At 35.8% G+C, this 24,948-nt stretch overlaps 1 protein-coding gene across 3 annotated transcripts in view; it reads right to left on the minus strand.

Moving 5' to 3' along the window:
* The window catches only part of LOC129721250 (NAD(+) hydrolase sarm1), a 91,544-nt gene that overhangs the window by 58,753 nt on the left and 7,843 nt on the right, over nt 1–24,948 (minus strand). For 2 of the 3 annotated variants that reach the window (XM_055673583.1, XM_055673584.1), the window contains exon 2: nt 13,737–13,903. In XM_055673583.1, the coding sequence (XP_055529558.1) occupies nt 13,737–13,903 (167 nt within the window). Of the gene's footprint in view, nt 1–7,491; nt 8,218–13,736; nt 13,904–24,948 lie in introns of those variants that run through there. The other variant, XM_055673585.1, reaches the window with a different exon arrangement.

The following is a 24,948-nucleotide window of genomic DNA, read 5'->3' on the forward strand; positions in this document are numbered from 1 at the left end:
TTGTGATAAAAAAGTTAACTTCGCGCTTTATTTCAATCAGTAACTGATTTCTCCGCTTCGGACAGCTCGTTTATACGACTGTCATCAGAATTAGAGAAATAAACAGCCAGGTGGTTTTTGTAGAGCCGAATTTCGTTTCAATGGGCATATCACTTTTTTTCAAGATCTTGTTGAGCCAGACCGAACCAAGTGAATTTTATTTCCATTTGATATTTTTCAAATAATATTAATTTTTTTCTTGTAACAAACGTCAGGACTGGGTCAATATACGTTAAATCAATAAAATTAGACAATGCCCGCTTCAAAATACCAGAGCATTTCATATTGATACTATCTTAACATTTAGCACTTGGTGCGCTTTGGCGCCAGGAAATAGAGCAACAGAAATAAAGCTTTGCTTGTCTATCAGCTGTATAATTTCTGATACAGATTGGACTAAGAGACAAAGCAGCGTTGATATCTATGTATTACGTTTGACTAGTGAGAAAAATTAGCTTGTTTAATAGACAAGTTGATATGTTGTAGTAAATACGTTTGACCAGACCGAACTGAAGACCAACTTTTAAAATTTTTTTTCGACCAGAGTGAACTGAGTGCATAAGTGTCAACAATAAAAACCAAATATTTAATCAATTATTGCTATTTTTCGTGTATTAATGATTTAAGGACAATCATTAAGCTCTGTTTATTACATGTTTGCATTGAAATCACGATAAGTTCAAACACGATTAATTTATGGGTGGTCAAACTTCAAATGCTTATTACTCAAAACAATGTGTTTGGCGCTTGGCTCGGTCTGGTCGCACGCCGACCAATTGGGAAAGTTATAAAACTCATATTGAGAGTAATTTCAACAATGAGCTGGATTTGCAAAACGAAGTGAATATTGATTCCGCTTTAGAAGCCCCAAAATGTGCAATTATTGATGCCAGGAGTTACTCGGTCCCAAAGGCTCAAGTGAAATTTGATTCACCAATAATTGACGAAAATCTTCAACGTTTGAAAAATGTCCGCAGACGTCAATATCAACGTTCTCGTGTCCCTGATTAAACACAGATTTACTCTTCTGAGAAATCAAAATTTTGAGACTAAAGTTGAAAAATTGAAATCATATTCAACACCCTTTTGGAAGCTGTCGAAGATTATTAAGAAACCTTCAAAGCCTATTCCAGTTTTAAAAGATGCTGAACGTTTTCTTGTATCCAATGAACAAAAGGCTCAAAGACATGCTCAGCAGTTTGAGAGTGTTCAAAATTCAAATTTGAATTTTGTGAGTCCAATTGAAAATGAAATCACATGTCAATTTGGTTTAATTTCTTCCCAGGATTTTTTACCCGCAGAAATAATTCAAACTAACTTGAATGAAATTAAATCAATTATTAAAAATTTCAAAAATTTGAAAGCACCTGGTGACGATGGAATCTTTAACATATTATTCAAACATCTCCCTGAGAGCACAATGGAATTTTTAGTAAAATTTTTCAATAGTTGCTTCTAAATTGCATATTTTCCCAAATTATGGAGAAATGCAAAAATAACTCTAATTTTAAAGCCGGATAAAAATCCAGTTGAGGTTTCAAGTTATTCAATTTTTGCAGATGAACAGTTTGAATTTCGTCATGGGCATTACTATTACAGAGTTACTTCTACGATACGAGCTAACAAATCTGAAGGTTAATCCACTGGAGCTGCTCTTTTAGATTTAGAAAAAGCATTCGACAGTGTTTGGCATAAAGGTTTGATTGCGAAATTGTAAACTTTCAATTTTCCAATTTTCCTAATCAAAAAAATTATCTTAATGATCGAACTCTGCAGATTGTCTAACAGAAACCAAAATCGGATAGATTACCTGTCAGAGCAGGTGTGCCTCAAGGTTAAGTCTCGGGTCCAGTCCTATGCAACATTTTTACCTCAGATCTTCCTGATTTGCCTCCAGGATGCACAAAGTCATTGTTCTGCGATGACTCAAGCATTTCCGTAAAAGGAAAAGGTCTTAGTGTCATATGCAGTCGATTGCAGAAAAGTTTAGATATTTTTTCTTCCTACTTGCGAAAGTGGAAAATTTCTCTCAATGCTTCTAAAACTCAAATGATAATTTTTCCCCAAAAGACTAGGGCTTCTTTTCTGAAGCCAAACAATAATCATGTTATCAAGATGAATGGGGTTATTTTAAGTTGGTCTGACAAGGTCAAGTACTTGAGACCAGTGCTTGAGAAGGGATCGAAATTTGATTGTGACTGCGATGAATGCACATGCTTTTTTCGTTTGAATTGAACGGCAGAAACGATCGGGCGAACGAAAAAAAGTTTTTCTCTTTCTCTCGTGTGACGATTTTTTTTTCTAACGATAGCGACCGCAGTTTCGGAGAAGTCGATTTTAAAACTCTCTCGCTCGATCATTTGAATTTATGTTGAACGGAGCAAACTAGAGTATGATCGGCAGCATGTGGCGTGTTTTATTTTCGTTTCTCTCGTTCTCGACTGGTTCTTGACTGGCTGTCTGAACGGTCAAAAAACGGTCGATGAATGCTTTTTCGCTGCATCGGATGGGATTGGGGCACTGCTTACAGATGCACGTTATTTTTTGGTGGAGAAGTTTGTTGTTGTTGTTGTTGTTGATGTTTAGCGATAATTGCTCGAGGACAAATGAGGTGGAGATATAGTTTGAATATTTCTTCATGCGAAATGCTGAAGTCCGTCGTTGTTATGCGTCGCAAAGCGCCGACAGGCACAAGTAGTGTTTTTACTTCTGCCTACGCGGCTAGCATTATACCATATGTTGCGTTGCGCGCGGCTGTAATTTATATTTTTCCGAAGCTTATTCAGATTCTTGCTTCGCTTATATCATTGGCCCAACAGATAAGCCGATATATACTCTATTCTTTTTATATCCATCGTTATCAGTAGGCTAATTTTTCAGTCAATTTTTTTTTCTGATTCGTTATGCATAAATAGTGGAAAAAGACAATCCTTATGCCCTGACAAATCACGTTCTACAATTGAGTTGATAGTTTTGTGATGTATTGGTTGATAACCGTCTTACAAACTGTGTTTTTTTAGATGCAAAAAATTAAAGGTAGATTGCAAATTAGCAGAAACATTAGAGGCCACCTAAATTGAATTGTTGAAACTAGCTCAATTTTAGTTGTGAGTTGTTAGTTGTTTCTGGTACCCAGGAGCGGATTAAGGCGAAGGCGAAGCAGGCGGACTTCAAAATTGATGTTTGATGCATGAATAGGATCATCAACAATGCATGGAGAACACTATCAATGTATAACGAAAAAGAATTTCCCGCATACAAATTGACCTGAAAAATTAGCCTCCTGATAACTATTGAATTCAAAAGTATCTATCTGTTAGGCCGATGATATAAAGGTCGGATTCGATTATATAGAGACTCGATTTTATGTTGACTCGATTATATGTATATGATTCTATTATATATAATTTCAAACTCGATTATACTGCCGTTCCAAGCATAGTTGTCCCAGCGTGCATAAGAACGGCAGTATATATTGTAGCAAAAAAATTTTTTTTAAATTTCAAATGTGATCTAGAGCGAACGTTTCGTAAGAGAACATCCAGAAAATACGTTACGCTCGATAGAAAGGGAAAAAAATAAAAAATAATTAAAAACAATGAAAAATTTTGGTTTTTTGGTTTTTGGAATTTAAAAATTAAAAGAAATTGAAAAACCCTAAATAAAATTACCTTAATAAAAAAATTTCAAAAATAAAAAAAAAAGAAATTAAAAAAATTTAGGAACAAACGAATAATTTGAAAATTTTAAAAAATTTGAGAAATTAAAAACAAACGAGTTGACAAATCAATATATACTGATCTAACTTTTTCTTTCCATTTGACACCAGGAAAAACTACAAGAATAACTACAAGATATATGTATAATTTTCATAAGAACTGTGTTTTCTGACTTTTAGGGGGATGAGTCAAAAATAAAATTCTTCCTATTTATTCGAAAATAATAAAACATTCATGTAAAATGAATAAAATACATTTTTTCTCTGATTAGATTATATATAAAATTCGATTATATATAGTGGAAAAAAATCAGAGACTATATATAATCGAGTGTGACCTGTACTTAGCGACGCGAAAATCTAAATTAGCTTCGGACAAAGTACATCACCGCACAGTGGGGAATCGCTGGCCATCGACCCAAAATTGAATATGTGAATTTCATTTCAATTATATTCTTCCTATAGTTGTATACTATTGAAGTGACAGGATCCAAATTTTTAGAGCATTACGACAAAATTTGAATTTTCTATGATTTTTCAAAGTGTACTGAGTCAGCGTTTTTCTTGAAAAAAAAAAATGCAATGTTGCGAAATTTGCTGGAGCCCCAAGAGTAACTTGAATCTTGATGACGTCTAAGTAAAAGTTGTCTATAAAATAGTGGAGAATAAATCCTAATCATTGGATAATGTATAATCCTCATCATTGGAGAATGTATATATGTATAAATTGACGGAATCAAAAAATTACGTATTTTTTTTTAAAACAGCGTTTAAAGTTTGAACGGCAGGGTTTGGCACTATTGGCACTAGTTTTAAAAGATAGCTTGGAAAAAATGCCTTCAAATGCATCTAGTCCGATCTTGCGCAGAGTACCTTTCTTTCGAAGAGAAACAACGAGTGTTCGGCACATGTCGGATTTCAAAAATGTAAATGTGAATTGTACACTGCAAACCGTCTACATAATAACAAATGGCTCATATTAGTCTGATAAAAACAACGTTTTCGAACAAGTTTCAGTATAATTAATCACACTATTTGCATATTTACAAGTTTAACTGATCTATATTTCGATAATTTACGAAGTATCAAAAACTAGTCATTGTTTATGTTTTGGATCACCAGCACTGACTACCAAAATCATGTTTTAAGTTTATATCATACCAGTCACATGTAATAAACCATGACATAATACATCACCTGCTAATTTCTACAGAGCAAATAGTGAATAGTTATTTTGACGTTAGAAACTGCATTTTGAAAACCCTTCTTGAAGATATTAAAACTGTATTGAAAATGAACACAAAAATAAAGATGAAGGTGAAAGTGAATGGAAAAAAATGCAAATGGAAAAAAATGCGAATGCGATAAAAAGTCTTAAGTAATTTTCAACACGAAGCATATTTTTCATTTTTTTTTCTTTTTCTTGATAACTGATTAATATTTAATGTTTTTTATGGCATATGGAAGTCTTTCAAGCATCATGCATTTTTTTCCAAAAGATTGAAGCCGACGTAAAATTTTCCTCATATAATATATATATATATATATATATATATATATATATATATATATATATATATATATATATATATATATATATATATATAAAACATGAAATTCTCCCTGGCGTCAAAAATACGCATTTTCATGCAAAAATAATATCAAATTCGTACTCAGCGTCCCAAAATTATATAAAAACCATGTATTTTCCATGATTTGAAGATAATTTTTCGCTTGGCCAGCATTTGTATGGAGCCGCCCCACTGTGCACCGCCGCGACGCGAGCTGCGCAACATAAAGTGCTAGCCGCGTTGGCAGATGTAACTACACTACTCATGTCCAAACGCGATGCTTTGATTTCCATGGATGCTTTGAGAGATGTATGAAGAATTAATGAAACAGCTTCAACACCTTACTTTTCCATAATCGCTAAACATTAACAACAACAACAACAAAAACAAGCGCCTCCAGCCACCAAAACGCTGTAACAGAACATACGCATCAGAAGCATACAGCGACTGCCGGTCAAATGAATTTTTTTCCGGTCGTTCATTGCCACTAAAAATCAATGGATATTGAACAAAAGGAAAATGCGAAAAAAATCGTCATAAAGTAGTGCGAACAGGATTGCGAGGATTCTACACTAGAGATGAAAAGAGATGATCGTAATGCCCGTTCGTTTTATTTTGCAATCGGAAAACGAAATTGAACGCGACAGCTCGGAGAGACGAACGGTGTACGAAGTCTCGCACAAAACGGATAAGATGAAATTGAATGACTGATATTTTTGTGTTCGGTAGAAAAAAGGATTGATCAGAGCACTGCTTGAGACTAATTTACGATAAAAAACTTATTTTCAAAGAGCACATTGAGAGTATACAAGCAAAGTGCATCAAATATACGAGATGTTTATATCCTCTCATTAATAGAAATTCCAAACTTTGTTTGAAGAATAAACTTTTTATTTACAAATAAATTTTTAGACCAGAAGAAAACGCTTCAAAGGATTCAGAATAAAATTCTGAAAACGATTTTGAAGCGTCCTCCTTGGTTTGGTACACTCGAAATACATAGACTTACTGGTGTTTAAACATTAGAAGCTATGTCAAATAAAATTATTAACAATTTCCGACAAAAACCATTGCAATCCTCAATTGCTACGATAAGCTACGATATAGCCAATAAGTTAGCTAATTAGCAATTAAGTTAGTGGTAAGTTTACTTCCCTTTTTTGACAAGTAGGTTCAAATCCCTATGATTAATAAGTCCTAATTGCGAAAGCAAACAAATCCTAATAATTAAAATTACGATTTTTCTAACAGTGTTGAGAAGTAACCATTTGTGATTGGACACACATACTCATTATTTACTAATATTTATCATAAATACTTAAACTACTAACAACCCCCCTTATTTAAAAAAAAAAACATTAGAAACATATAAAAAATAGAGCAGATTGGAGAACATCTTGTACCTACTTCTAAGCCATTTTGCCGTAAGATGACAAGTAAATTTGGAATTCAATAAAAAATGAATATGAAATTATTACAATTTTGTCTGTACTAAGATGTACCTGTACTAAGATGTAGATGTAAGATGAAGGGACTCCTTCACAATTTTGGGTCTGCTACAATTATGGGTCACTTTTACGAAAATATGTCTATTCTCATGAAACTGAGCAATCTTCATTAGCCATGGTTGTAACCTTATTTGTACGAACGGCACAAAAAATAATAATTTTCCCGGTACATGAAGTGTAATAATGTTACATTTCGCGGTGCACAATTGTGGGTCAGTCCATTTTGACTATTTTTATTACTTTTGCATGGTAATGCATCAAGATTGAATAAAATAACTTATCATCAAGTTTTTACAACAATAAAATACCTTTTGTGATGTATTTTGACGATTCTATCGACTTAATGATTCTGAAAGCCAAAAGTGACTCAGAATTGTGTCTTTTGCTATGTAAGTAATATCTTTCTTCCCAACCGATTTACACACATCAGCTGCAGTGAAACTAATTGTTGATCGAAAGTCTGATGTGTACTTCCGATACAGGGATAGATAGTAAAACATAAGTCCTAGTTGATAACTTCTCGATTTTATATTTATTTTTGTACCTTCAGACGACACGTTGACTAACCCACTTAACTATCCAGGTACAATTAAATTAACTTCATTATAAGGATATTAAGAATCCGCTCCTTTGAATGAATGTACAAATGACTTACCATTCGTGGAAGTCGACGAACTTCTCGGGCTCCTCCTTCCGAAGATCTTCTCAATTTGCACCGGGTAGGAGCAATTTGTATGTGATTTTCCATATTTCAACACTCTCTCGGCTGGGTCGCGTAAAATATCAGAAAACAAATTTAGGACTCACTCATCAATTCAACCTTTTTTGGTTGAGTGATCCGCATCCCAAACATTGTGTTAAAAAACTGGATCGAAGTTTTGTTTACTCAGATGAAATAACTGTTTGTTTCTATCAACTGACTGTGCGTAGTTTATTCTGCTGAAACGTGCGTGGTTTATTCTGCTGATACGTCCAGAGCTCTACCAAATGCTGCTTCGAGTGCATGTTCGTACGCACAAAAGGATCCTTTCATCGTGCAGTTAGATTTCCGCGTCATAACATGAGAACCAACAATACCAAAGTAATAAAATTGCTCGTTTCCCTTCTGGAAAACCAAGCATCACTAAACCATGTTATGCACGTGTAGTAAACTATGGAGCAGCTTCTAATAAATGAACAATGATTTTTCAAAACTAATCACGACCGTTGAATTGAACGACGAATTCCTACACGCTGTGTAAAATTTGTGAATAGTTTCGCTTTGTCTCAGTGTTCCCTCTGTAGGAAATAATCACTTCGTATAGAGAAACGAACCGGTTTGTTCCATTTGTTTCGTGTGCGGCTGAAGAGTACGTCGCGATCGCGAAGCAACTTACTCAAGCGCGGCTCGAACCGGGACTAAACCTGCAGTAGCCGCAAATCATTATATGAATAGTGTTGTTTTTTCTCGCTCCATACTGACTTAACGGCCAAGTGCTCTGCGTTCCCTGGTGGCCGGTCAGAACAACCCGCTCACGGCACACCGCCATCACAACTTTCCCTTACCGGTTTTAAGCCTGTATCAGACTAACCGTTGCAGCGGTCAACCGCTACCGTTCCGTTCTTTTTCGACCAATCAGAACACAGCGGTCGACCGTCGCTTGTTGTTGTTGCAAAAAATAGAATCTTTTCTATTTTTGCCGCTGACCGTTCCCAACGGTTGCCGGCTGCTGTCATTGACATGGCGAAGGCAAACGAATCTCTTCACACCTACACAAGATCACATACAGCGACTTGACAAATGAAAATGTGTGCTTCTCTTTTTGGCACACACGACAGCCAGTCAAAACATTGATAGCACCGGCAACGCCGTTCCGTTTCTTTTTCGACCAATCAGAACACAGCGGTCGACCGTCGCTTGTTGTTGTTGCAAAAAATAGAATCTTTTCTATTTTTGCCGCCGACCGTTCCCAACGGTTGCCGGCTGCTGTCATTGACATGGCGAAGGCAAACGAATCTCACATACAGAGACTTGACAAATGAAAATGTGTGCTTCTCTTTTTGGCACACACGACAGCCAGTCAAAACATTGATAGCACCGGCAACGCTGGTTGGCGATGTCAATTTTCGACCAACGCACACTGGCAAAAATGAATCCAAATTCCCACTAATTAAAAGCCGCTGGGCTGGATACCTTAAATATAGCATTTCTTATGTAAAATTGGCCAATAAATCGATAGGTGATATTTTCATTCTGTGCAGGGCACGGGAAAGGGTCTATATTTCCAAAAATACGCAAAAATATGATGAAAAGAGGCGAAAAAGACCATTTCCCGTGCCCTGTCCAAAATGAAACCATCGCCAATCAATTTGTTGATCAATTTTACATAAGAAATGCTGTATTTAAGGTATCCAGCCCAGCGGTTTTTAATTAGTGGGAATTTGGATTCATTTTTGCCAGTGTGCGTTGGTCGAAAATTGACATCGCCAACCAGCGTTGCCGGTGCTATCAATGTTTTGACTGGCTGTCGTGTGTGCCAAAAAGAGAAGCACACATTTTCATTTGTCAAGTCTCTGTATGTGATCTTGTGTTGGTGTGAAGAGATTCGTTTGCCTTCGCCATGTCAATGACAGCAGCCGGCAACCGTTGGGAACGGTCGGCGGCAAAAATAGAAAAGATTCTATTTTTTGCAACAACAACAAGCGACGGTCGACCGCTGTGTTCTAATTGGTCGAAAAAGAACGGAACGGTAGCGGTTGACCGCTGCAACGGTTAGTCTGATACAGGCTTTAGGCAGATGCGAATAACCGGGCGGCCCAGACAATCCGGACTGTTAGTGGAAGAGGCAATATTTGTGTACACTGGTTCGATTCAAATAATAGAGGAATTATCCTAGAAGCAGATCAGCAAGTCTGTACTGCTCCCACCATCTGAACCCAAGTTATTGGTGAAATTCGTATAGCTCTAGATGTTAGTACGTGAAATGAAAATACATACCACGTTACTTCTAGTGTACATGGCTTCTTCTGCTAAATTTTCAAAAGAGTAGCGCCAAGATATACCATGAATTTTATTGACGGTGCGAGAAAAAAGTTAGTATGTACCTTGCCTTCTGAGTGAACTTTGGCTCTATCAAGTCAACTAAAGGTTGAACGATTTTTCTCACCGTTACTTGTACTGAAGTTGAATGCATAAATGAATAAAAAGATTATGTTCGCAAAAAAAAAATAATCAAGTGCACGATTGGATTACTTTAGATATGAAATGTTTGGTGTCAACCATCCAAAGTTGTCTAAAGAAGTTGTTCCAACAAATAATTCCAAAAGTGAGAACTTGACATGTGCAACAAATATTTAGTTAATATTGCATTACTTTTTCTACTGATGTAAAAATCAACAACTCTTTCGCTGTTCCTGGTTTTCATTGCTTTGCCATTCATCTTCCAGCTGCGTATTGAGCTTTTGTTTTCGTTTCGAAAACCCCTCTCGAGTTTTACGCTTTCCCGTTGAAGTTGTTACTTTACCACGCAAATTTTTCGCCCGCACAGACCTGAGATGAGCATGGTTTTTAAGCGGAATATTAGCTGCAAGGTTTATACTAACCTTGCTTGTTTGGCAGGTGGGCGATTCCCTTGAAGTAAACGAAACAGACACTGGCTTTTTTGTCGGTCTGGTCGGCCGTGTTTTGTCCCAAGCATTCAGTGTTTCGTTGGGTCAAACTGCGTTAATTGCAATAATTTAAATACAGATTTTGTAGTGAAATGTGTTGAGTGTGGCGAGCTACACATCAGAGGAATGCATTACGTTTATTATATTGAGAAAGAACTCCGTTCTGTCTGGATTGTCCATGTTATCAGAGTATATTTTTAATTTTTCAACTATTCAGCTGATATTTTGTTTCATATCAATAAAATACTGCGCATTCCTTGTCTGTTTTTACCGGTTAATTTTTTTCGTCTGTCGCGTTTCACACGGAAAGAGTAATTTTTTATCTCTGTACGATTATACATTATATTCCTAGAACTTGTGATGGTTCTTTGCCATCTCTGCCATTGTGGTATACTCGAAAAGTTAATCGGACTTCCAAAAAACCATGATGATATAAAAATTCAACCTTCTGCAGTAATCAACACATCGGTAGGATGTGACATGCAAATCTCATTAATTAGGAGTTTTGTTATCTAAAAACAATTTGCGCATAAATCCGATTATTTCCAAATTGAATGCATTCAATAAATTTTACGAATTTTTACATACGAAATTCTATTGTATTGTATTTATATTATAGATAGATATGTTCAATTCGAAAAATATAAAAATATATCAATATATTATAAACCCAGATTTCCAGTTAACGTTTTGCAGAAAGATTTAATCCTGCGTCAAAATACCGTTTTTCATTACTTTCCAAGTAACACGGTTATTCTTTAATAAGTATATGTAACTGATTTATGACTTAAAAATAACGCAAACAGCGCAAGGGGCGGAGCCAATATAAAACATATATTTTACTTTGAATGAATTGTTCACACAACTTATATAAAAGAACTTTATATCGATAATAATATTTTTGATCTGCGCTGTATTTGATGAAGAACAGATAGTTCACACCACCAAACACACTTACAACTGTTTTCATCATATTTGCTACCGTTGTCCGTCTAATATAATATATACTCAAGAAAAAAGTCGGTTATAATCCTATTATTAAACAGTTTTAACTACAATTTGTAACGTATATACAACTTCAAGCTATAATTATGATGTATAACATCAATTCGAGTGGGCTAAAACCTAATGTTTTTCTTGCAATTTATTTATAACTTGTTTATAACTTGATGTCGAAGGTGTTACTTGGGTTATTACTAATATTATGGAAACGAAGTCGCTGGTTAGCTATGCCGTGTAACATTAGTCTAAAGAAATAAAATCGAGAGAGTGAGGTGAGGTATTATCTTCTTTTCAAGTTTTTCCAACGTGTGGCGAAGCATTGTCATGCTGCAGAATATGTTTTGTCATGACCCAGCCAGTGACCGATGCAGAATTCAAAACAGTTGATAAAAGCTTACTGAGGGGCATTGTTGAGCTACATATTTCGATTGTAGAGTCGTACAACTGAAACAGCCCAGGTAATGTAGAAAAGTATAGCTACAATGCCTTGAATTGTTCTTTAAAATATTTTGAAGGCTATTACAACTTTCCAATTTGGTTCAGTTTTATTCTAGAAAACTGAGTCACATCAGGTTTTATATTTTACAAACAACTTTCAAACGCAAACGTTCGATCAAGAACTTTCCTGAAACAGTGACAAACTTCATAACGTTGTTACTATCCCACCTCACAAATTAAATGAACAGCTTTACTTAATTAAAAAAATATAGAACTAATTCTTCGTCCAATTGCTCTGCATTTCCATAACATAAATCACACGTGCTAACTAGAACTAACTATTGATTCCAAGGAATTCAATTCATTTGAAAAATCGACTTTCCATACACACCACAACAGTATGTTATTCGATGGAAAACCATCAGAGCCGTACGCCGCGAGCGCAAGTGGCACACTAGCTGACACAGACACCGCAACGACATTTGGCATATTGGCAATAAATCATCCGATTTACTTTGTCGGGTTCGCAACCGTGCTGGGACGCGGCATTGGCGGCTCTACCATACTCCTGTTGAATGCAATATATTCTGCTTCAATCATTTTAAGCATTCATCAAAATCAGTTTATGTGAAGTGCAGTAAAATATATGGGTTTTGCCACTATCTGCGTTCGTTTCCTGGGACGTTCAATTCACAGGCAATAATCGATGCATCATAAAGCGCGAGAAGGTTTAACTGTATGACTTGGACCACTTGAAAAGTTTATTACTATTAATACAACATGCTTAATGATTCAAATTAGGTGACTATGATGGTGCATTTTGTAGGACAACCCTTAATTGTCAGAGATACTAAAGCAGGAAATACCTATGCTGTTTGAGAGAAACTGGATACAACGAGAGCTATTGAAAATTCATTCAGATGCTTAAAAATTATGTGTGTCAACCAAACAATCATAAAATATTATCTATGAGTAAAGAAATGAACAACAATTCAATACGTTACTCATACGATACTAAAAGAAATGAGGTAAAGTAATACGTAAAACTTTATTAGTTCAATTCTTCTTGCGAGATGTGGGTGTTGTTTCTGGCTGCAGCTAAGCGGAGGACAACAACGCTCCATAATGCTGGCCCTTACGATTGGCCGCGAGTTATCTTGGTTTCTCTAAAGCTTTAAAATGTAAGCCAACCTTGACATACAAAAACCACCTATAATCATCGTCTCCTTTTGCCTTCGAACTCTGTATGGTTTAAACTAGTCGAAGGGTCTGCGTTGTGGTGCAGTATTGACACTAGTAATAGCAACAACAGCACCAACAGCAAAAAACAACAATCAATTCATTTTGTTCAATATTACTCTCACGTCTTTTATAGACACCGTCTTTCTGCGCCTTTTAAGTAACATTACGAGAACGTTTCGCGGGACATTGGCATATGGGCAAATCATAGAGTATGACACAAATTTAGAATGTTTAAGTACACTTTACTTTGCCTGCAGTCGCAGAGTCTTGAGGACCATATAATTAGAATGGCATTTAGTGCGGTATAATTGAATAATTAAGTAAACAATAATTAAATTCAAATCAGCATTAACCTTCTCCATCGACCGGAATTTCCTCTATGGTGGTCCGCCTCTAAGTGAGCAGTACGTGACCGTTGTCAATATACATACATTGTTCGTTAACCGAAGTGAATTTGAACTAATCTTCTATACAATATTGGAATCAGTCGTCGGGCAATAGCTTGATTTTAAATAGTTTATTTGACACCGATCGTGTAATAGTTGTCAAGAAGTGTTTAAGGAAACATACCTCCTCGCACGCCTGAGGTTGGTAAAAGCCGTGTTGCAGTTGGGCTGGGCTAAGCCTCATTAAGCGTGCCATTGGCGAAATGCTTCCGGTACCGGGGCTGGATGTAGTATCACCTGGTGAATTACCGCCTGTAACCTCCATTAGCTGAGCCATCAGTGGGGAATGCTCTGGAAATGTGTAAACAAAGTTATAACGCTACGTTAGTATAAAAAAATTTACTTGAAGTTAATGCTGTAAATTCTGTACACTTTTGCTCTCTTAGCTATTTTTTTAATTACCAGGTAGACCCAAATAAGTTCGGTGATACTTACCTACTAGGATTCTAGGTAATCAGAATAAAGCTGAGCAATTCCGTAAAAAATGTCTCGATTTCAATATATTTTCAAATTGTCATTTTTGATTTGGCTGACACTTTGCACAGATGTTTCAGGGGTCGAAGATGTTATTTTTTGCTGTTAGTATTTTTTTAATCATGACTAATTTGTTAAAAAGGGTATTGGTAATTACAAACATTTCGAGAGCCAGAACGGTTGAGGTTTAGAGCCGACTTGATTTTTTTTTTCACGACTAATTTGTTGAAAAAAGTTTTTTTGTAAAAAGGGTACTGTTAATTACAAATATTTTTAAAGCAAAAACGGTTTGTTTGATCGGTGTGAAGTCTTCGCAAAAGTTGTAGATAATAATTTTTTATTTCTGAAATAATATACAAAAGAAGCTTTTTTCACAATGTATATTTTGTCAGAAAGAGAAAATTATTATCTACAGCTCCGCCAAAGACGTCACACCGATCAAACAAACTGTTCTGGTTCTAAAAATATTTGTAACTAGTTGGCCCGTAGTGGCTAGCCAATTTTGAAATGTATGTTGAACTAATAAATTTACTATAAATGCTGGAATTTATTCTAAAATGATTAACCTTCTTCAAAAAATCTAGCTTGGAATCAAGATTCAACTATGACAATTCGACAGTTCGATGTAGATGGTCAACGCTAATTTTAACTTAACTATTAACCTTAACTGTGAGAAACATCCTTCTGTCAGTATATCATGAAAACGCTTGGATTGGTTTTCATTTGAAAACGAATCAACAACTTCCCTCTCATACGGAGCCACTGCACAGAACTTTGTTTTTTAATAATTTATAAATTTAAACTGTATAACTTAAATAAGAGTCCAATTTTTGAACTGTATGATGTTAGGTTTCAAGTAAAACTTACAAAACAAATGTAATTGCGAAAAAAGTAACGGGTCGCAAAATAGTTGTCCATGAGAAAATACCGAACTCCAGAAAACATTCACACGTGCAAAAATTTGTCTCTGTACTTTTTGATAGTCATAGCAAAGCCTAGAATAACATGATACTGACGTCTCCTATTCATTATTGAATAGATAAAATCACTCTGAGATACTCCGATATAACCTCACACATGATCAATTTCGCGCATGAAAACTCTGTCCCCCATGTTCCATCATAGAGACCTTGTTCCTGGTGTTAAACCTGAAATGTGTGGTGCAAGCCTTAAATCTGTATGAGGGTGCCAACGGGAAATACACTAAAAACTTTTTTAGGCGGATTTCAACATTTACGCGTTTTTATACGCGAATTTCAGATTTTACGCAGATGGTTTAGAAAAGTCTTTTTTACGCGGTATGTTTTTAATAGTTTTCCATTTCCAAATTGCTTATTTAGAGTGTCCGATGAGTTTACTTAATCCAATTAGGCTGATACAAATTTCGAATTCTTTTTATGTCCAAGGTTATCAAAGCTAGCAGAGGGGGTGACAAAAAATAAATAACACAGAGACGAAAAAAAAAAGAAATATCTTTGATCAAAGTTTGTGTGCAAGTTATGACGTTTGTAACTTGCACTCAAATAAATGTTGAAAAATAACACTTTATTATTATTATTATTTATTTCGCTTGCCTCTAGACGACACTCTCGCTGTCACCTGACTTGTTTGTTGCTTAATTAAGCATTTATGCTGTCGAAAAACCAATGAAATGAACAAAACGGTTTGAGCTTTTTTTACCCTTCCAATATTCAAAATTTTTAAAGGGAAAGGTGACATAAACTGAAAATAAAATTTGTAACGGCCTTACTGAATATTCACTGATTTGGCCTAATCGTTTTATATTTTTTCTTGATATTGAGTTCGATTCGTAGGTGGAAATAATACTGCTGTTTATTGTTTTTCGATTTTATTTTCTAGCAGAAATGGTTAAAAAACTTTTAGCAAATGAAGTATATTTTGAACGCGAACTTCGGAATTTACGCGGTTTTTTACGCCGATTTCGGAATTTGTTTTGTTCTTCTTTTAGCACAAATCAACAAATGCATGGTTAATGAAAGGGTTTGCCTACTGTTAAATATATTCAGCGAATTTGAAGGACAGCAACTATGTTTGATTTTAGAAAAAAACCGAAAACTACATGGCGTTCAAACATCTAAAATAAAAACCGGTGATCTAATTTGACATCATGTTTCAAAAACAATGACAAATAGTGTCATCTTATTCTGTGTCTGTATTTATTAGGCAATGACGTAATATCTTATGATTTAATGTCGTTATGACTGGTGATATTTTCATATATCGGCAAGTGAATTATCACTTTTTCCGTACAGTTTAAATGTCGGGGTATAGTTGAAGGATCACGTTGGAGCACACAGTATTTTGGTCTTGTTTTGAATATCCTATGTTGTACTTGACTTTTTCATAGTCGGGTACTGTCTTGTGCCGGCACTCAATAACCTAATTTTGATGAAGCTGTATGATATTACAGGACTAATTGCATATGTAACTATAGATTGACGTTCATAATCAACAAATAGTGGTTTGGTTAATTTCAAATCTCTCTGACATGCTGAATATTTATGACACTACGTTCCTTTCACACCCCGAAATCATCTTCCTCTGTCTATACTGCCCATTATTCAAAAATTGGCTAATATGCCATTTTTACCAAAATCGAAAAAAAAAACAGTTTCTCGTGATGGTACACACCCTAAACAAGGTCCCTACGGAAGCCGATTGTCAAAAAATGCATTTGGGAGGGCAGCACACGTGAAACAATTTTGGCTAATATCCAAAATAATTGAGAAGTTGGCTAATTTCCAATATCCAATATGAACCTGTGGCATGTTCACGAACCAGTGTATTATTACTGAACTGTGTTTCTTCTAACTTTCGAAAGTGTATTGTAGCTTGGTGGTTACTGGCGACAGGTGAGCGATCGTAAGGCCCTTGTATCAAATTTGACTTTTTTCACGAACCCCATGATCAAAACGTGTGACTGTTTCCTTCTGTCATAAATTTTTACATTTAAAAAAATGATATTTAGCTCTTTGACTAGGAGTAATATTAATAAAGAGAAGATTCAGATTTCATTTTGGATTTGATGAGACAAAATAAGAAAGTGGATTGTGAGATTACCATGAATAATAATATTTTCGTTATATTATTACATTGCTGCACGTTACAATTGTCTCGTCGTCCTTTTCATCCTCACTTGTGCTTCCGTGATGTTTTATTAAATTTAAAACCATTTTCATCACCAACGAGTACGATATAATTCACATCGTATGGATATTAGCCAAATTGCATACCGTTTTGTCAACTGACCTTTCGTTTATAATTGGAGAAACGGCTACTGTGTTTAAAATACGTGGCGGAAGGAATTTTTCTACAGATTTCTCTGTTTCAACTCAACGGCAAGGTTCCAGCATATATGAAGGGTGATATACTCAATAAATAAGTTGTCATGAACAGTCAAAATATGTTGTACTGACAAAAAACTTTCAAATGCGTTTTTCTTGATTTGATGCCTATGGCATATCAGCCAATTTTTGAATTATGGGCAGTATAGCGAAACATTATATTCTTGGCGGTTTTTGTCGATGCAACTGGATCAGAATATTTACCCATGTGCGAATAATAACACGTGGGCCTAAAAAAGTTAAGACTCAGTTCACTCTGATTTCCTCACGCTTCAATGGGTCCGTCCCAGGCGAGAGGAGGTGTGTAGAGGACTAAACGCAATTAATGGTAACTTGTCGTCACGCTAGTAGTGTTTGCGTTTCCACACACAAAAAAATAACAAACTTTGGTGTACTTCAGGCTCATAGTTTGCTAGGAAAGAAGTCAATTTTAGTAACTTGCGTTTGGCGTGTGCGTGACCACTGACAGGTTACAAAACTTTATATATTCCGATTAACAAGACCCTTTTTACATAAACCCCCTTTTCACAAATTAGTCGTGATTAAAAAAATCAAGTTGTCGGAGAAAAGAATGCAAATAAGAAATGATATATTGCCTCTAACGTCACACCGTAAAGGTCCATGTGACGGTATCAGTAGTGGTAGCGTAAATCGAATGGTTGGAGGTGGATGCCTGAAAACGATTGCAGATTTAAAAGCACCTTTGCCTGAACGACACCACGAAAAGACAAACAACAATTTCAAAATACTGTGAATTCATTCCTGCAAGTCTTGAAAAATTCTATATTATTTTAGCAAAAATATAAAATCAAGAGAATTTGATAATAAAGCAAGAAACTTTACAGCTGAAATTTGTACGACACTGAAAAATAACCCTGAATGAATCATCCAAACCAAATCGATAAGCGAGTGAACTCCGCAAGTATTTTAATGTGGAAACCGATTAAGACTAGTACAGGTATCATGCAATTCACAAAGATTTATGACAATTGATTCCTACGTTTTATAGCACGTGATTAGAGCGCGAGCAACGATTATGAATTACTCCAAGAACTATTTTTTTTTTTCGATAAAACAAAAATTTCACTCGCGTGAATGAAAATCAGTGATTTGCATCTCGTTTCTAAGCGAAATGAAAGGCAATTCAATTTATAAATTTTATGTTTCCATTTCGCTTGATGAGCTCAAGATTACACACGTATTTTGAATGATAATTATAGTATATTGACATTATTGATCTTAAAACCACGTAAATAATGACATTAATATATTTTTCATTATAGCAAAATATTAGTACACACAATAGATTATTCAGATAATATCAAACAGTTATATGTGATGCGATGATATACAAGGGATTAACAATGTTTGATGTTTGATGAAGCAGTTTTCTTGTCTTAGCGCATTGCCCATTGCTTTTCTGGAAAAAAATCGAATATTGAATACCGTGTATATTGGCAAACAGTGTCATTTGCATATTAGAAGTTTTTCCATCCTTTGAATTCAACCCATGAGTATAATTTTTTTTTCGAACTGAATTTCTATTTTTAACAACGGCTTTTTCTCGTTAACACGCAAATTCATTAAGCAGACAGTATGTAAAGTAGAAAAAGAACGAAAAATAAGCGAACTGGAAATATGATACAGATTTGGAAAAATATACCGCATCCCGACGGGACTGCGGTATATTTTTCCAAATCTGTATTATATTTCCAGTTCGCTTATTTTTCGTTCTTTCTCTACTTTACATACTGTCTGCTTAATGAACTTGCGTGTTAACGGGAAAAAGCCGTTGTTAAAAATAGAAATTCAGTTCGAAAAATCCAGCCGTACGGAGCACCTTCCGTAGTTGTGTCGCACTTGCAAGCACGACGCAGACTGAATTTGGTCTCGATCACACAGGTCTATAAGAGTTATCAGCATCAACTGACTCTGCTGTGTGTGATGAGACATTCCTTTCAGTCTATAAATGCTTGCACAGCAGTGTGTGTAGTTAGGGATGAGCAATAGAATAAGTCGACAGCGGAATGTGATACGATATAGATTGTGGAACAGTACCACCGTCCCCCGTAGTTAAATTGGTCAAAACACCATGCCGGAGACAGGGAGATTGCGGGTTCATGTCCCTTCGGGATGCGGTATATTTTTCCAAATCTGTATCATATTTCCAGTTCGCTTATTTTTCGTTCTTTCTCTACTTTACATACTGTCTGCTTAATGAACCCATGAGTATAAATCTCCATGAATCTACACCAATAACTTAACGTAACCATTACATCTGAAACATTCATCCAAACTGTTTAAGGACAAAGAAAGAATTGTATTATATCGATCGTATATTTCAATAAATCTATGTTTGTTGCTGGAGAACTACAACTCACTTACTTCAGCAGCCCAGATCTGGTGTGGCTCGGAGAGTATCAAAAGTTTTCTTCCACTCTCCTCGGTCCTGGGCTGCTCCCTGTGCCAATTTCCTAGGCGTATCGACACTCGCAGATCCATTTCAACCTGGTCAAGCTACCTAGCACGTTAGACGTCTCTGTTTCTGGCGCCGCACAGTGTTTTATTTTGCTGATTTCGTGCGAAAAATTAATAGCGTTTTCAAATTTGATTTTAGTGATATACTTTATTCGGAAAAGTTTTTATGTATTTTATTGTGCATCTTTTAAAATGTACGATTTAGTGATTAATTCACCTAGAAGTGATATGGAAAATTTATTTTTTCAGGACAGCGAGATAGACAGCTAGTGTCTTCAGAAAAGTTGTGGCAAATGGTTTCACTAGCAACTTTGTCGAAGGTGTCGGATTTCTATTGTGTTAAAAAAGATATTAAAAGTTTTATATGCAATGTTCACCCAAATCATAATTTTAAATATAACTTTTTTCCTGGATTATCTACATATTTTATAACTTCTGCAAAATTATTAACCAAACAGAAATACACCTTTTTGCTGAACATTTGATCTAGCTATGGTTCAAAATAAAAAAGTTACTCAACCTTCAACGGTTTTTCAAGGGTTGGTTTAACTTCAAATTACTCAGCCGTACGCAAAAATACGCAGATAACTTTATGATTTTCTGAAAGCATGTCTATTCTACTTCCAAAAGAATATAAAAGCATTTGTCTAATAGAGTCTTTTCGATTGTTTCAATGAAAAAAATCTTTTGCATGAAAATTCTGGCTTTGTCAAATGACTTTTTTATTTCTAAATATAGCGTTTTGCAATATTCAGCAAAAATATAAATCCAATAAAATCGCGTAATTTTCTAGAAGGTCATAAAAATATAGAAAATCATGGGAAAGAGTTATAACAAAGAATATGAATTTTTGGTCAAAGTTCAACGCATGACATCATCTAAAGTGAATCAAAAATCGTATTTTTTCAGTTTATTCTTCGTTTTCTTCTCCACTGTCTTGTTCGAATTGAACGAGAAGATTTTTAGCATCTTCTGACAATTCTTTCGTATTAAGTTTTGGCCAACCTCGAGCTTCCGTCACCATTGGATCCGAAGAAACCAGCAACCAGTGCATGAGATCCTCATTCGCATTCTTTCTAGATATTTTTCGGGTGTGGTAATCTCGATATCTGTTACTTAAAAAATAAATCACCGAATGGATTAAGAACTTGAGTGAATGTTTACCGTTTCCACTCTTCGTTTTTTGCCTCTTGTGCTTCCTCCAACAGCTGTCCAATAGGGACCAAAAAGTGTTCGATAACCGCCGATCCGTGCATAAGTACTTTATGCACGCTCGACGGTAGCTAGTACCAAGGATACAATTGTGTTAATAAACGGGCTGTGTCTACACAGTAGCAGCCGAAAGCTTCAATATTAATTTCGCGACCTGATGCCATAACCTGCAATATAGCACTGCAGCGTTGGATGGCAACTTAGTTCAACCTGGTTATGTTGGCTACTTCTTCACTGCCGGTAACCGCAAGTCAGTCCCATCTGTAAAAATGTTAAAACGAGAAAACAGCTTCGAAAAATATTTCATTCACGCTTAGTTATCACTTATTTAAGATGAATTATTTTGACAATATTCAAGCTAAAATATAGCTTGCATACTAGCCTGCACTAATTACGTTTTAAAAACCATTGAAATAATTGATTTTATGATAAAAACCTTGAGTGTGACTGACTTGCCGTTACATTCTACACCGAAGAGAATAATAACCGCAAGTCAGTCACATTGCCATGCTGAAACTATAGTGCGTGTTGACGTGTTGTTATTCGTTGCAGTGGAAAACTGTCAATCCTTCGCTGTTAGGAAGTGTATGTCCATGAGAACCTTTTAAGAAATGTCGACGTTGGAAAATCTCATGATGTACGAAACCGATTAAAGCTTATCCGGTGAGGAAGCCGGGACTGCAGTTGGTTCATCCGACAACAAATGTCAAGATAATCCAAATCCATTTGAGGTTCGAGCATCACCTTTGGCGATTTCTTGGAACGATTCCCTGGATTCTGATGGAAGTTTTTTCGATACTCAAGATTTTGCGGATAGATCCACAAAGAAGCGAACCAAGAAAAAAAAAATGACTTGAATTCGTATTAGCAGAAAATTGCTCCACATAAATTCATCATCAATTCAAACTAAACAATAATCCCAATAATTGATAATTATTACTAGACAACTTATTTTCATCTAAACGGTCGTATCGAACTCTTTTTTACTCCCCATTCATTTTACTGTTGTATTATGCATGTTTTTTTTTTGTAAATCGGGACTGACTTTCGGTTATTTTTCTTCTGGGACTGACTTGCGGTTACTTTGCCTAATGTGACGATTCGACTTGGTATTGATTTCTACTTTTGTTGAACAAACCACTATTTTTTATCGGTACATCTGGAAATATACTCAAAGCTAGGCCAAAATACGATGCTAACTCAAAATTGACAAAACTACAGATGGGACTGACTTGCGGTTACCGGCAGTTCAGCTTTCTCAAAGAACCTGCGTGCTACGTTGCCTGTGTTGGATGTACCGCTTCCGCCTGCACGTGGTTTGTCTACGTGCAAGCCGAGCTCCACTTTGAACCTTTTCTTTGAATCGACTTTTTTCTTTTAAGCAATAATTCCTTGCTTTCGCCACGCGGAGACCACTTTTTAATTTCCAGCCGATACGCAACATTTAGGAAATATTCCAAAAATCTTATCCAAGCGTGAAGAGTACTTAGACCAAACTGGAACGTGCTTTCGTTTCCGAGTTATTTAAACTTTGTTTGTCTTTTTTCTCTCGCGACTAAACCAAGCATTTTTTGATAATTATCAACAGTTTATTTATAAAAACAGCCGCTCATAAGAATTCCGTAAGCTTCATAAACTCTGCAACGAAATTTAAAACAATCGATGAAGAAGACAGTAAAGACGAAAGTCAACTGTGACTAAAAATTCATATTTTTTCATTATAACTCTTTTCCATGATTTTCTATATTTTTATGACCCTCTAGAAAATTACGCGATTTTATTGGATTTATATTTTTGCTGAATATTGTAAAACGCTATATTTAGAAATAAAAAAGTTATTTGATAAAGTCAGAATTTTCATGCAAAAGACTTTTTTCATTGAAACAATCAAAAAGACTCTTTTAGACAAATGATTTTATATTCTTTTGGAAGTAGAATAGACATGCTTTCAGAAAATCATAAAGTTATCTGCGTATTTTTGCGTACGGCTGAGTAATTTGAAGTTAAACTAACCCTTGAAAAACCGTTAAAGGTTGAGTAACTTTTTTATTTTGAACCATAGCTAGATCAAATGTTCAGCAAAAAGGTGTATTTCTGTTTGGTTAATAATTCTGCAGAAGTTATAAAATATGTAGAAAATCCAGGAAAAAAGTTATATTTAAAATTATGATTTGGGTGAACATTGCATATAAAACTTTTTTTATCTTTTTTAACATAAGAGATAGAAATCCGACAACTTCGACAAAGTTGCTAGTGAAACCATTTTCCACAACTTTTCTGAAGACACTAGCTGTCTATCTCACTGTCTTGAAAAAATAAATTTTACATATCACTTCTAGGTGAATTAATCACTAAATCGTACATTTTCAAAGAAGCACAATAAAAAACATAAAAACTTTTCATGATAAAGTATATCACTCAAATCAAATTTGAAGACGCTATTAATTTTTCGCACGAAATCAGCAAAATAAAACACCGTGCGCCGGTGGGGTTTTTGAAGAGAACCAATTTTACCGCACTGTCGTCTGGCATGCTCGCGGCATGTCCGGTCCAACACAGCCTCCCGACCTTGCTCTAAATGGGTCTGCAGCTCGTGATTTATATGCCTGAGCCACTCTCCACTTTTGCGTGCACTCCACCAACTATTGTCCGCAACACTTTACGTTCAAATACGGCCAGTACGCGTATGTCCACCGTGAGCAGCGTCACGGTTTCAAGTCCACAGAAAACTTATGTTCCAATTAGGATTAATACAAACTCATCTAACACTTCGAGTTCATCGCCGTTCATGATCATCGTCCGTGAGAGGCGAATGTTGGGTTAACGTTTGCGGTAAAAAAAAATGGACAAAAATTGCCGATTTTTCATGGGTTTACCTCCAATCGCACTGACGAAACTACTCATGCATCATCAATCATAGTAACCCATGAGTTAGCAAAAAAAAAATTGACAGCTCTATCAGTCAAACTCTAACTGTGATGGCGAAAAAAGTGAAGCCACTCCGTTCAGAAGTGTGCGCGTTCAATGAACGGTACCCCGCCGCGTCAAAAACGGACATCGCGCGGCACTTTGTGGACGCCAGGTATGCCCGTTCCGGCATCTACAACATCTTGACACTATTGGACAACGATCATAGCATCGAAAAAAAGCCCGGTTCCGGACGGCCAACGACCCTGAGCGACAAGAAGCTTCAAAGGATGCTGAAGAGGAAGACCGAGGAAAAAGTGGCTGAATCGCTGCGTGCACTTGGCCGGGAGGTTGGTGCATGCGGTAAAACAGTGAAAAAGTATCTGGAAAACATGGCATTAGACTGGGACACGGTTATATGGGAAAAAAGCGATGGTGTTATATTTTCGCTCCCATGCACTTTTCGTGTTCCTTATGGATCCTATAACAACTGTGTAATTTTTCAGATCGATCGGTGAAACGCCCGATTTGCGCCCGATTTGCGCCCGATTTTTAAAGTTTCCATACGATTTTATATGGGAAAATTCACTTTTTCAAAACTTATTCTCTAGAAATTCCCAGTTGGGTCCTAAAAACATATCGATACATGATAGTTGTAGGAAATTTTCCTGGGAAAAACACTTCTGAAGACAGTAAGGCGCTACGATGCTTGTAGAAACAGCTATTCACCCCAAACTGATTGAATGTCTGACGGACGGCTCACCATTGAATTTTACTAGCAATACTGCTGCAGCATGCTGCTGTTGCAAATTCAACCATGTGATGAGAAATGATATCGCTTAAATTTATCTTGGAGGCTTCCCCAAAGATACTATGAGCAAAAATCACACTTTGAAAATT

This window comes from Wyeomyia smithii, chromosome 2 (assembly GCF_029784165.1).
Source record: "Wyeomyia smithii strain HCP4-BCI-WySm-NY-G18 chromosome 2, ASM2978416v1, whole genome shotgun sequence".
Classification (NCBI taxonomy): domain Eukaryota; kingdom Metazoa; phylum Arthropoda; class Insecta; order Diptera; family Culicidae; genus Wyeomyia; species Wyeomyia smithii.